Source organism: Lepisosteus platostomus, chromosome 24 (assembly GCF_059453375.1).
Source record: "Lepisosteus platostomus isolate fLepPlt1 chromosome 24, fLepPlt1.hap1, whole genome shotgun sequence".
Classification (NCBI taxonomy): domain Eukaryota; kingdom Metazoa; phylum Chordata; class Actinopteri; order Semionotiformes; family Lepisosteidae; genus Lepisosteus; species Lepisosteus platostomus.
In genome coordinates this window covers 5569186-5583299 of record NC_142634.1, presented here as the reverse complement: position 1 = coordinate 5583299, position 14114 = coordinate 5569186, and the positions used below count along the sequence as shown (strand labels likewise).

At 38.9% G+C, this 14114-nt stretch overlaps 1 protein-coding gene and 1 pseudogene across 1 annotated transcript; both read left to right on the top strand.

Moving 5' to 3' along the window:
- Positions 1-4593: 4593 nt before the first annotated feature.
- Positions 4594-6408, top strand: LOC148641447 (uncharacterized). The gene is made up of 2 exons (XM_088618480.1): positions 4594-5459; positions 6261-6408. Exons 1-2 carry the CDS (start codon positions 4594-4596, stop codon positions 6328-6330), a joined length of 936 nt encoding a protein of 311 aa, XP_088474606.1. The 3' UTR covers positions 6331-6408.
- A 4889-nt stretch (positions 6409-11297) lies between these two features.
- On the top strand, positions 11298-12160 carry LOC148641446 (uncharacterized; annotated as a pseudogene).
- Positions 12161-14114: the final 1954 nt, after the last annotated feature.

Genomic DNA, 14114 nt, shown 5'->3' with positions numbered 1-14114 from the left:
TATGCTTAAGAAGCTATTGGGTTATTAAGGAGACCCCCTATTCCAGTGTATTACCTGTAGTGTTATCTTAAAAAAATCATAAAAAATAAAGAACAGTTTCACAACCCCAAACAAAGCTCGGAAAGTTCAGAGGACCTGCCTAGTGTGTAAAACACTTGGTTGTAGCATTCTGGGTGGTGTGGTTTAAATGCCATTGGCTTGTGAACAGCATCTCCCCATCCCAGTGCATGGTGCCAAATTCAATAAAAGCAAAAGAAAAAGAGATTCACAACCCAAAGCTGTGCCAGTCTTCTGTGTAAAAAATCGTTTTGAACATCATGGGTGCTGTTTTTAATAAGATGCTGAGTAAAGAATATGAATTTTTCTGCTGTCAGCAGTATTGTGTATATAGTTGACCCTTACCTGAATGGAAATAGGATATAAAGAAAGGGTGTCAGAAATCAAACAAAGCTTTATTCCCGTGCTTACAGTCTGGGTAATTGGAGACTGCGCTGCTCTGCTTCCTATGGTGATATACGGGTTTTTCGCGCAAAGCCGTATTTAGCAGTATTTCTCGCATTGTGAACGTGTGTCCCCCGGGTTCCAGTTAGTACGTAATTATGCATTGATGAAAAACCAGAGGTTTTAAAAAAGATAATAAGCTCACTGATAGTTTGATGTAGAGGCTGTGGAAATTTCCACGATTCGTGCTCTTTAAAATGCATTTGGTTTGAAGGCGTTCTGTGTTTCCATTGCGAAGATATGGACAAAAGAGTACTCATGTCCGGTCAAAAAATAATAATAAAAACGACAAAGTGAAGGCTGTTAAAACAGTCAAAATGTACTTTATACACAAACAAGTGTTTTCGTAAGCCTAGGAGGTTTCGTGAACGCGCTACAGGCGTGCCAAAATCGTTTTCGAACTTCAAGCTAACTTTACCCCGGTTTTTCTGTTGGTTTTTACACTTACTTTATCTTAATGGTTCAAAACCTCATTACTATCGAAATGGCTTCAGAAATGAATGCTTATGCAATTCTGATTTTCCAATTGATAATAATCGCAAAAGTGCTGTTGAACGTGAAACTGTACCTCATCGCTAAATACCAGATTGCTCGGGAGCCGCCGGGTCCAGAGAGAGACAGCAAGTAGTGTTAGTCTGCTTCCTGACGCTCGGGACTCCTTATTTTTACTACCTTATTGTGGTTCAGATTACTAGATCTAGATACATGTTCACGAACAACGCCAGCGACCCTCTGGCCATGATGGTAAGATTCACTGCAACCTGCACCCCTGGACTGTACGTCTGGGGGAGCCCCGCTCTCAGGGAGGCTGTGCTGAAAACGGTGTGGGGGAGAGTCTGTCCTCCACTGAGAAAAAGGTAGGAACTGGATAAGAGAAAACAATTTAGGAACTGATTTGAATGTTGCACTCTTCTCTCTAGTATTATAGTATATTATATATTAAATAGTTTTAATGTGTCTTGTATTGTACAATTTTCTTTCCCATCTGGCCCTGCTCCCTGTAACCCCACTCATTTGCGTTTTCAAGTTTAAGGAATGACGCGATACCTTGTTACAGAACTCAGGGCACCTTGAGATAGGACCGGTCTCTAGAGGCGCGGTGCAACTCACAATCCTTTCCTGAATTGCTATACAGTATGTCATAAATTTCAGCAACATACCTTCATATATTTTTATGAAATACGTTGTAAAAAATTAACTTGACTCAATTATTTTTATAATTTGTCCCTCTTCTTAAAATATGTACGTTCTGCTTTGAATATCAAATTAACTGAAGGCACTCTCCCTCAGTCAAGGGCATGAACACTGACCGTTTACTTTCTAAATAGGGTGGGATATCAAACTACAAGAAAAATGCACAATTCAAAAGAAATGAGCAAGGTGTTCAACGCGTTTATGAAATGAAAACATTTCACACATTAAAGCTCAGTTGAATTAAACCAGTAGAGAAGGGGTATGTCAGCGTTCTTGGAGAGCAAGGTGATATAATCTAACAGCAAAAATATTGTTTCCAAACCAATCTTCCTTTATCATCACTTGAGAAAGAAACAGTAGTTTCAGGTCAGAGTGCGTCTGATCGCCACCTTCTGAAAGAATCTTGCGGAAGAGGAATGGTTAATTCTGGCTGCCAAAACTGCAAAATTAAGAAATGCTCAACATTAAACTCGACACGAAATAATTAGGATATGAACTGAAGTCTAAATGCTTACATAAAAGATCTAAAACTCTTTCTCTGTGTGTATTTTCCAGGATTGGTCCAGAGTCGAAAACGAGGCGTAAACATATTGAAGAAATACCGTCCATAACGAAGGAGAACTGAAAATATCAGCATTTAACTCAAGCCAGGAGTAAACATGCACTGCGTGAAGTTGAAATACTCTTATTTTAATTAATTCAGTTTCTTGCATCTATATTTAAAATTGTCGACAGGGGAACATAGAACATTTATTATTTTTATTTATCTTTTCAAAAGGATGTTTTATAATGTTAAGTTAGAAAGAAAAGAAACAATTATGTCATGAATGAGATTTTTTTAGTAGGTTTTTATTTCTTTTTTTTTTGTTGACTGAAAAATAGAATCAGAAAAATGTCTATACCAATGAGCCAAATGCCCTTTAAAAAATAACAGCGACTCTTATGAAACACTTAGATCATATATATATACAGTATATTCAATCCAATTTATTTTTACATTTGCTGCCTCTCGTTTTTTCACTTCTACGGATGATCTGTCCAGAATGTGCTGCGATTTCATTATTTGACAATATCAGAGCTTTTGTGTTCTGTGAAATTGTCATGCAAGTGATACTAAGACCGCATGATTTTAAAGAGGCAAAAATAAGACCTAGGACGTACAACTATTTTTCACAGCCCAATGTACACAGTTGGATACAAATAAAAGGTTTTTTAATGTGTCACGACACATCCAGTTATCTAATGTCAATGCGTCGAAAAGGTGATTTCTTACTTCAGAAATGTATTTCAGGGGTTTATTTGTAGAAACTATTATATCTCTTGATGTTTCATTTGATCACTGCATTTTGTCATCACTTTAATCGTTTTAATATTATAAACATACTGTACCTTATATAAATGAAGAGCGGGATAAGCGATCTCAAAACAGAGGTACAGGAAAGGTAATAAGTTGTCAGATCCATGTGACTAGAGAACGATACACATTCCACATTTTCAAGATAAACACGTAGACTACTTGAGGTGTTTCACTAAATATTAACAGATTCATGTTTCCCGCAATTGTACACATGCAGTGTACTGTAAATCGCCCGACTAAACAGTACAAAATACTGTTCCGTGATAAATAAATACTACTGTCTTATGAAGATGTACAGTAACTGATAATGATTTTGCCTCCCGAAAGCAAATTGATTTATAGAATGTTTTTATCAACTTTTCCCAGCTGCTCAGCCTTATTGAACCCATATCCCTTGTTATTGAGAGTACTCTTTATCTGATTTCATGACATATTTATTTGTACAATTTCTTTCTACAAAGTTCTCGGTGAAAGAGCCGCTATGGGCATTTTTAGCACACATTTAAACTTGCTACTTAAAATAATGTGCTGTGTTGCACATTGAGGGGGCAGTCACCTACAGTAGTTCACCAGTAGTTCTGCATAATACAAAAAAAAGAAACTTTAACCTCAATTTTTAAAGATATTATGAAAAAAATATTTAGCGACTTTAGGTTTCACAACTTCAGTTCTTGAAATTTAGAGTGGTCGTGTTGTAAAAAAACACTGAATTCTTCAGAATCACTTTGAAAAAATACTACACCAGTGGATCAAATCTAAGGTTAAGGGCTGAACTGATTTTATCCGCCTCTGCAGGACACTCTGGGGGATTTTGAAGACTCTGGTAAACAGCTCTCTATTTTAAAATGGGCCATTTACAGTAAATCTTGATTTCCCCTTCGTCTTTACCTTAGCTTATTGCTTCTGTTGTGCTGCTATATCTGTGAGCATTGTGGGGCGCTTTCCATTGCTTGAAAAACATTCAAAATAAAATTATCACTATAAGTAAAAAAAACGAGACACGTGTTTTAAAGTATACCCACGACCTGCATTTAAAGTCGTGTAAACAAAAAAGTAAACCCTGTCATGACTGTTAATGGGCTGTCAGCTGTACGCGAATAAAAATAACCTGTTTCTTCTCATTACAGCACGGCGCTGACTTCAGCTCACTGTGCTTGCTGCCATCTGTTCATTCATAACTAAAATGCAATAAATCCCTGTAAATAGTGATTCTGTTGAGAATCCACATTTTAGCTCTCCCTGAAAAATACGAACTGCTTCGTAATACTGAGATCACAAGTTATTTATTCACAGGAGACCCGAAACACTCTATGTTCAGTAATCATCCATTCAGCTATCTAAAATAAAGCATAAGAAAACAGTCAGTTACTATTCCTACGCGAAAGCAAACTACCATTAAGATTCTGAGATCGCAAATGACTTATGCTCGGGAGACCCGATGCCCCAGAAGTGCTGTGACCAAGGTAAATACAGATCTCCTGCGTTCTGTTAATCTACAAAAACACAAAGGCAGCATCGCCTGATCCTCATTTCACCCCGCGATGATTTCTCTGAACCTCACTGTGCCGTTAGCGGTGGACTTTAATGACGCTGCAGATTATTTCATTATTCTATCCAATCTACTAATTGCCACCAGTTCTGTTCTCGTGGCTGTCTTGGTTGTGTTGGGTATTATTTGTAAAAAGTCACTAAGATCAGAAAATCGCTTTATGTTTATGCTGAACACCAGCATAAGTGACACACTGACCGGGTTAGGCGGTTACTACATCGGACTGTTTGATGTGCAGGATAGCTACCCGTCCAGGAACGGCACCTATTTTATACTCCCTTCGCTACGGGGTGTCAATGTTTTGACGATCGTGTTTGCGCAGGTGGACCGATTCGTTGCAGTATCTTATCCTTATACGTACAGTCGTTATATAACCAGGACTGTAGTTATAGTAGTTTGCTTTTTCTGTTGGTTTTACACTTACTTTATCTTAATGGTTCAAAACCTCATTACTATCGAAATGGCTGCAAAAATGAACGCTTATGCAATTCTGATTTTCCAAGTGATGATAATCGCAAAAGTGCTGATGAACGTGAAACTGTACCTCATCGCTAAATACCAGATTGCTCGGGAGCCGCCGGGTCCAGAGAGAGACAGCAAGAAAGAGTCCCTGAGACTCATCATCGTGGTGGTAGTCTGCTTCCTGGCGCTCTGGACTCCTTACTTTTACTACATTATCGTTGTTCAGTTGACCAGATCTAGATACATGTTCACGAACAACGCCAGCGACCCTCTGGCCATGATGGTAAGATTCACTGCAACCTGTACCCCCGGGCTGTACATCTGGGGGAGCCCCGCTCTCAGGGAGGCTGTGCTGAAGACGGTGTGGGGGAGAGTCTGTCCTCCACTGAGAAAAAGGTAGGAACTGGATTAAGAGAAAACAATTTAGGAAGTGGTTTGAATGTTGTACTCTTCTCTCTGGTATTATATTATATTATATATTAAATAGTTCTAATGTCTCTTGTATTAGAAAACTCCAGGACACCCTGAGATAGGACCAGTCTCTAGAGGCGCGGTGCAACTCACAATCCTTTCCTTTCATACATTTCAGCAACATATCGCACAATATATTTTTATGTAACACATTGTAAAAAAAAAAACCGGCTCAGTTATTTTTATTTATTTTTTCGTATACCTCGTCTTAAAATGTGTACGTTCTGCTTTGAATATCAAATAAACCGAAGGCACTCTCGCTCAGTCAAGGGCATGAACACTCACCGTTTACTTTCTATATAGGGTGGGATATCAAATTAGAAGAAAAATGCACAATTCAAAAGAAATGAGCAAGGTGTTCAACGCGTTTATGAAATGAAAACATTTCACACATTTAAGCTCAGTTGAATTAAACCAGTAGGGAAGGGGAGGTCAGCTGTGTTATTGGAGAGCAAGGTGATATAATCTAACAGCAAAAATATTGTTTCCAAACCAATCTTCCTTTATCATCACTTGAGAAAGAAACAGTAGTTTCAGGTCAGAGTGCGTCTGATCGCCACCTTCTGACAGAATCTTGCGGAAGAGGAATGGTTAATTCCGGCTGGCAAAACTGCTAAATTAAGAAATGCTCATCATTAAACTCGACACGAAATAATCAGGATATAAAGTGAAGCTTAAATTGTTACATGAAAGATCTAAAACTCTTTCTCTGTGTGTATTTTCCAGGATTGGTCCAGAGTCCAAAACAAGCCGTAAACATATTGAAGAAATACCGACTATAACGAAGGGAAACTGAAAATATCAGGACTTAGAACAAGGAAAAAACATCCATTCAATGAAAGATAATATCCTTATTTTCATGTATTCAAATTCTCACGGCTATATTTCAGACATGTCATTGTGGTTAGCATTGGCGACTGTTACGTTTACAACAGTTAAAAACAGTTTACTGTTTTGTTATTTCTATTTTATTTCTATTTTAAAACTGATGTTATAAAAAGTAAACGTGGAAAGCAAAGAAACGATTGCGTCATTTATAAGATGGATTTCTGGAGTCGGATTTTATTTCTGTGCTTACAGTGTCTACTGAAAAGCGAAATCAGAAAAAAAGCATACCAGTGAAACAAAGGCTCTTTAAATAACTGCAATAGGTACATTTAACATTTAGACAGTACAATATACAGTATTTTTCTTTTGAATAACACATTATTTTAACCTTTGCTGATTCTTGTTGTTCAGTTTTATTCATTTATTATTTTCTGTCCAGGTTTTGTGGAGATTTAATCCTTTCACAATATCAGTGCTCTTGCAAGCAATGCTTAAACTGCACGAAATTTAAGAGGTAAAAATAAGAACTAGGATGCAATGATATTAATCAGTCTGATCTATGTAACACAGTATACAGTATAGAAAGTGGTTTTAAATGTATTGCTTCACATCCAGTTGTAGTGTGCTCTCATGAGGCACCAGTTCTGCAGGGGTTTGGGCATTTACTGGGACAATTATTAATTGTGGCAGTAAATCACGAAATTGATTCTTTTAATGGCCTTAGAATCCAACCATGCGATATAACTCAAACAACGCACACACACAGGTACTAATACACGAGGATACATTTATTAATACAGAGAATATGCATGTAACCTAACAGATCTTATTGTGAGGGTCATCAGAATACAAAGATATATATTCATTCAGTTATGAAGAGTTACACATATCAAGAGGACATACGTTCGGTATATCATTCATTTAGACTGTTTTGTAATTGAACTCGGTTACAACTTTTACATTAGATACTCAAAACAAGTACATAACTCTTAGGAATTAAATTAATATCAACTGGTTGGGATAACAATTGAATTCTCGAGCAGTAATGCAGTGTATTTGAATACTCATCCAATCTCTGGGGATTCAGATCTCCTGCAGACACAAGCAAAGAAACAGCTGCAGGCTTGTTGCTGTCCAATTCGCGCTCTCTGGCTCCGTGCCAGGCTGTGCTGTGCGGGTTGCGACTGTGCGCTGCTGATGCTCTCTGAAGACTCATTAGTTAGTGTTGGCTTTAACTAGCGAAGTTTGTGCACAGGAGAAATGATGACTGTGGGTCCCGGCAGGTCAGGAAGAGGACCTTTTCGTTCCTAATTAAGCACCAGTTCTGAATACTGATTCAGCTGTCCACAGTTCCGACCTGTTCACGAGGCTTGCTGCTGGTGCTTACCTTGGGTGGATCTTTTGGTTACACTGGCAACCTCCGTTCTTGACTCTTAGAACAAAGGAAAAATTTTGGCACTCGGACGCACTGGCCGTTGTGTGGTGGTCCGGGCTGAGTCTCAGGATGGTCAGGAGGCACGTTGCAAGAATGTCCTGCGCTTGGGAGCCTTTCTGCTCCTGGGCCGTCCTGCCCTGGAATTCTTTAGAATAGTCTCGCACCCCTGGAATTCTCCCTAGAGATTCTCCTACTCCAGGCTCTCTGTGTTGCCTGTTTTTACCTGGAGGAACTTGAGCTCGTTCATTGGCTGAAAGTTTCGTGGGCATCAGAGATCCACATGGGTTACTCGGCCCTACCAGTCCCTGATTGGTTGATCAAGGTGAGATACAGTATGAGTCACTTACTCCTGACACTAAGGAATGCAGTCCAGATGTCCATCTGGCACTCCCTAGACAGCTAGGCGCCAATGGATGACCACTGATCATGATAGCCAGGCTTAGCTAAGTGCATCCCCATTTGGGAGCTGTCCCTTATCAAAAGAAACCTTAAATCAGCCTGCATGAATAGCTTCTCTGTGGCTGCACCACAGAGATGAAGAGAGAGATGGGGCCTCATTTGGGAAAGCACAGCAACACTTAATTCTGTCTTATTAACAAGCATTGCCGCTACATATCCCCCCTTTTTGAAGGTCAAGAGGTCCTGAGGCGTTGTAACCTTCAAATCCGGCAGCCGGCAGAGGAATCCTACGCCGTTGGGCTCCTGAGCAAGGCCTTTAACCCCAACTGCTCCAGGGGCACCGTACAATGGCTGACCCTGTGCTCTGACCCCAAGCTTCTCTCCCTGTCTGTGTGTCTCATGGAGAGCAAGCTGGGGTATGCGAAAAGACAAATTCCTAATGCAAGAGATTTTAAAGAGTTAATAAAGTGATGTTAATCTTAATTAAAATTAATGATATTGGTACTACTATACTACTATATGGAGCTGAATGCTTGGCAGTTGGAAAGAGGGAAGAGAACTTAATGAGAAGAACTGAAATGAGGATGTTGAGATGGATTCTGCAGATTTCAATGAAGGATAAGATCAGAAATGAAGAAATCCGTAGACGATGTAGGGTGGTGGATGTGGTTGAGAAGATGCGAGAGGCGAGGTTACGGTGGTATGGACATATCATGAGGAGGGACGTTGAGGAAGTAACAAAGAGGGTAATGGAATTTGAGGTGGAAGGTAACAGAGGAAGAGGCAGGCCTAGAAAGAGATGGATAGATTGTGTGAGAAAAGATATGGAGGTATGTGAAGTGAATGAGGAAGATGTGCTCGACAGAGACAAGTGGAGAAGAGCAACCAAAGCAGCTGACCCCAGGACAGTCTGGGACTAAGGCTGTGAAAAAGAAGAAGAAGAAGAAGATTTGTTGCTTAGCTTCAGTGGGTTGCCAGTTGTGAGTTTCAGAGTGATCTGGCTGCTGGCCACATGAGCAGGCCTCACACACTAACCTGTCGCCAGCATGTCCTCCAGCTGTTCTGCGAACTCAAAGTGCACCTGGAATTTCCTTAGCTCCGAGAAAAGCGCTACACAGGTGTAAGGATTTATTTTTTATTTTAGATAAACATTTTTGGGAAGTAAGCGTCTTTGGAAAAAGTCTTCATTCATGTTATTACTATGTATTTAGGACACGTGTGGCCTCAGATCTTGAGCTTAGCGACAGCAGACAGCTTCACCCTCACATCACAGCTCACACTGTCCGCTCTGCGTGTTTCACTGGGTGACCCGGCGCGGGGATTTACAAAGCAGGATTAATAAAATCATTCTTCATTCTAGAGATGACATGGCGTCTTCGAGAAATCTATCAACTATACACAAATGTTGCTGTTCTTTATGATGTTCTTCACAGTGGTTATATTATATAGAAACATATTGAAGAATCAACAAATAACATTACCTTGATATAATTGATGTTTCTTATAGTGTGGTATAAATGATAAATCTCAACATTTACACTATTAGCTTAAAAAATATTCGTCAAGTATTTGAAGAAACCCACTGACTCAGGAATAAATTAGGTTTCTAATGTGAAGTTGAGAATACCCACAAACTTTGGTCACCATAACTCATTTCTTATTTTTTTCCTGTGACAGAATTCAAGCATGATGTTTCTGTATGATATCGACAAAAGAAACTTGGATGTTGACCAAGTCGCAAATATTAAAGGTAGTAGTTCCGGTGGGTAGCTGCGTCAGCATGAGTAGGCTGCAAAGGAACAATTAATAGGTTTATTCCATGCTGAAAAAAGAAGAAAAAGTGTTTTCTTTCTTCTTTTTTTCAGCATGGAATAAACCTATTACTTGTTCCATTATTAAAGGTAGTATTAGATCATATTTTCATAGTTCTAAGGTTTTAGGCTTCGCGACTATATTACATTAATGTTAAGATTCTTAAAAAAGCGAATGTTACAGAGGAGACGTAACGGTAAAATTCAATTAATACATTTGATTTAGGCAGATAAGAGTGATCTATTCCTGCTGGAAAAATTCACAGCACAGTGTTAAGACTTGCATTCCATCTAGTGTTCAGACATGGTAGTGCGATCGACTGCTCAACTAACTGAATTATTAACGCTTTTGTCGTGTGAAACAAAATGAAGTAACATCCGCTGTATGAGAAACACTCAAAGAGGGCTTTTCAACTATTTCACGAACACGACAAAGGATTCCTGCAGTGCATACCTGACTCTGAAATAATATGCAAAGGAACCAGTAAAGGCTTATTCCATTGCTGAAAAGAAGAAAAGAAACAACGTTCCTTTGCAGCCTAAGCGTGCTGAGGCAGTTTCCTACTTGAACTACTCCAAGGTGAAATAATATGTTTACCATCTGGATTATACTAGATTAACGTTTTACTCGACCGTCTTCGAAAGCACTTTTGAAATCGTCTACTTCCGTGCTTCCTGTGAAACTTATTAGTTTATCGTGCTCGCATAAAAATAACACTGATCTATCTACTTTAAAATTGCTTTCACGACTTACTACAAGAATGTTGATGAAGAGTTTAATTTATTCTACCGGCCTCAACATGAGACTACGTGATTTTGAAACTCGGGTCTAAAAGTCTCTCTATGAAATCCGAGAATGTGACATTTGATACTAATCTTGTTGTCCCTTCGGTTCGTCTATCGAATTTTCCTTTTGTTGTGCGATTTATGTGAGGGCTGTAAGCTAATACCATTGCTTGAAAAACTCAAAAAAAAATATTTAATAACGAGACTGGACATTTACTGATTTTTCGTCGACTGTCGACTTAGAAGCCTGTGCTCACCTGTAAATCAATTAAAAGCTGTACGTTAAAACGTATGTAAAAGTAAAATATATTCTGTCTGGAAATCCTGTTATCTTTCCCTAAAAAATACGATCTGCTGAATGATTCTGAAAGGGCAAGTTAATTATCCACGGGAGACCCGAAGCCCCTGTCGGGCTGTGATCTTGTAAACACGAGACATCTCCGCTGATGTGCTCACCTATTAAAACATAAAGGCAACATCGCCAGATACTCATTTTACAGCACAATGATTTCTCTGAACCTCACTGTGCCGTTAGCGGTGAACTTCAGTGACGCTGCAGATTATTTCATTTTTATAACCAATCTACTAATTGCTACCAGCTCTTTTCTCGTGGCTGGCTCGGTTGTGTTGGGTATTCTTTGCAAAAAGTCACTAAGAACACAAAATCGCTTTATTTTCATGCTGAACACCAGCATAAGCGACACACTGACCGGGGTAGGCAGTTACTACATCGGACTGTTTGATGTGCAGGAGGGCTATCCGTCCAAGAATGGCACCTATTTTATACTCCCATCGCTACTGGGAGTCAATATTCTGGCCATCATGTCTGCACAGGTGGACCGATTCCTTGCTGTAGTTTATCCTTATTCTTACAATCGGTACGTAACCAGGACTGTAGTTATCGAAGTTTGCATTTTCTGTTGGTTTTACAATTACTTTATCTTAATGGTTCAAAATCTTACTACTATCGAAATGGCAGCAAAAATGAACGCTTTTCTGATTTTCCAAGTGATGATAATCACAAAAGTGCTGTTGAATGAGAAACTGTACTTCATCGCTAAATACCAGACCCGCCGAGTCCAGAGAGAGACAGCAAGAAAGAGTCCCTGAGACTCATCATCGTGGTGGTAGTCTGCTTCCTGGCGCTCTGGACTCCTCGCTTTTACTACATTATCGTAGTTCAAGTGACCAGGACACGATACATGTTTAACAACAACGCCAGCGACCCTCTGAGCATGATGGTAAGATTCACTGCAACTAGTACCCCTGGACTGTACATCTGGGGGAGCCCCGCTCTCAGGGAGGCTGTGCTGAAGACGGTGTGGGGGAGAGTCTGTCCTCTACTGAGAAATCAGTCAGCTATTTGATTGCTATGCATGCAGTTAATAACAGGGCCAGTTGTTCAAACAACAAAGATTATGAGCTCTTCTCTGTACTGTATTAAAATCGCTTTCCTTTCCCGCCCCGCTCTGCTCCCTGTAACCTCGCTCTATTGTGTTTCCAGGTGAGCTGTGAACTGCTTACTGGATCACTTAGTTTGACTAACAAACCGCTTTTACTGTTTTAGGACACTATAAAAGGACACTATAAGCGAGTTTAAGGAACTTCAGGGCACCCTGACGTACAGCAGGCCCGGTTTCTAGAGGCGCGGTGCGATCATTTGCTGAATCAACATTTTTGTTAAATAAGAGCAATAAACCGTCGCATAATATATATTTTGAAATATACAAAATGTGTTTACTCGCTTATTTTTATTCTTTATTTTTGCATCTTCATATTCTTAAAATGAAGATTTTCTGCTGGGAATATCATCCTTAACTGAAGGGACTCTCCCTCAATCCCCCTAATGAAGAGAATGAACATTTCACCGTTTGCATTTCAATTAGGGCTATATGTTAAATTACAAGGAAAATTGTCAATTCAGAAGAGATGAGCAAGCTCTTCAACACAAAAATAAACCTTCCCAGTACAGAAGGAGATGTTCTTAGAAAGCGAGAGGATATAATCTAATAGTTAATAATAAAATTGATTCCAAACACAACCTCTTTATCATCACTTTTTTCTTTATCAAAAAACAGTAGATGCAGAATTTCGGAGTGTGCCCGATCGTCGCATTTCTGAAAGATAGTCTTACGGAAGCGGAACGATTAATTCCCGCTTGCAAACCGCCGTTGAATTAATTGCTCATTCTCAAAGCCGACACCAAATAATAAAGATATAAGCTGAAGTTTAAATAGTCACATAAAGATCTAAAACGCTTTTTCTGTGTGTATTTTCCAGGATCGGCTCAGAGTTCAAAACAAGCTTAAAACACGAAGAAATACCGAGTATAACGAAGGGGAACTGAAAATATCTGGATTTAACACACCCCAGGAGAAAACATCCACCGCATGAACTTTAAATATGCTGATTTTAATTCATTCAGTTTGCATCGTCTATAACATTTAAGATATCTAATTTTCGTTAGAGTTGCCGACTACAAAACACAGAAAATGTATTCATTTTGATTTCCCTTTTCAGAAGGATATTTTAAAAGTGAAGTTAGAAAGTGAAGAACTATGTCATTAATCAGCTGGATGTTTGGAGTATGTTTTTATTTCGGTTCTTACTATTTTACTGAATGGCTAAATCATAAAAATGTTGATACCAGTGAAAGAAAAGCCTTTTAAATAACAGGAATTAGTAACACTTACGAAGCATTCAGGCCGTAAATTGATCTTTCTTCTTAATTCTTTCTTATTTGTTCCTTTGCTACCTCTTGCTCTTCAGTTCAATTGATTGTTTTCTATTGGGAATTTGGTACGATCTCATAATTTCACGATATCAGAGCCTCGCCTGTGAGCCAGTCATGCAAGCAACACTAAAACTGCATGACCTTAAAGAGGCAAAACAGAACTAGGACGCAATTTTTTTCCCAGACTGATCTATGGATATTTATATAGACAAAGCGTCATTTCACATCCAGTTATCAAATGTAGGAATGCAAAGAACAGAGGTAAATTTTCGCTTCGGACGTAGTATTCTTACGGGTATTCTTTGTAGAAAAGAAAGCTGGATACAAATGTAAAAATGTCAAATATGTGTCACTTAGAATTTATAATATATTCCTTCAGGTTTCATCCGATCATCATCCGTTTTTGTCAGCACTGTTATTGATTTTATTGTACACATATAATAATAATTCACTGTATTTTATATAGCACCTTTAAAGGTGGCTTCTCAAAGCACTTTACAGAATGACAACAAAAATAAAAAGAATACACAAGATAAAACAATTAAAATATACAGAGGAGACCGTGGATGGTGGTACTAAGTATAATA

Coding starts and splice junctions, on each gene's coding strand:
- LOC148641447 (XM_088618480.1), top strand. CDS start 4,594: ATGATTTCTCTGAACCTCACTGTGCCGTTAGCGGTGGACTTTAATGAC. Junction 5,460..6,260: donor TGTCCTCCACTGAGAAAAAG/GTAGGAACTGGA, acceptor TGTATTTTCCAG/GATTGGTCCAGAGTCCAAAA.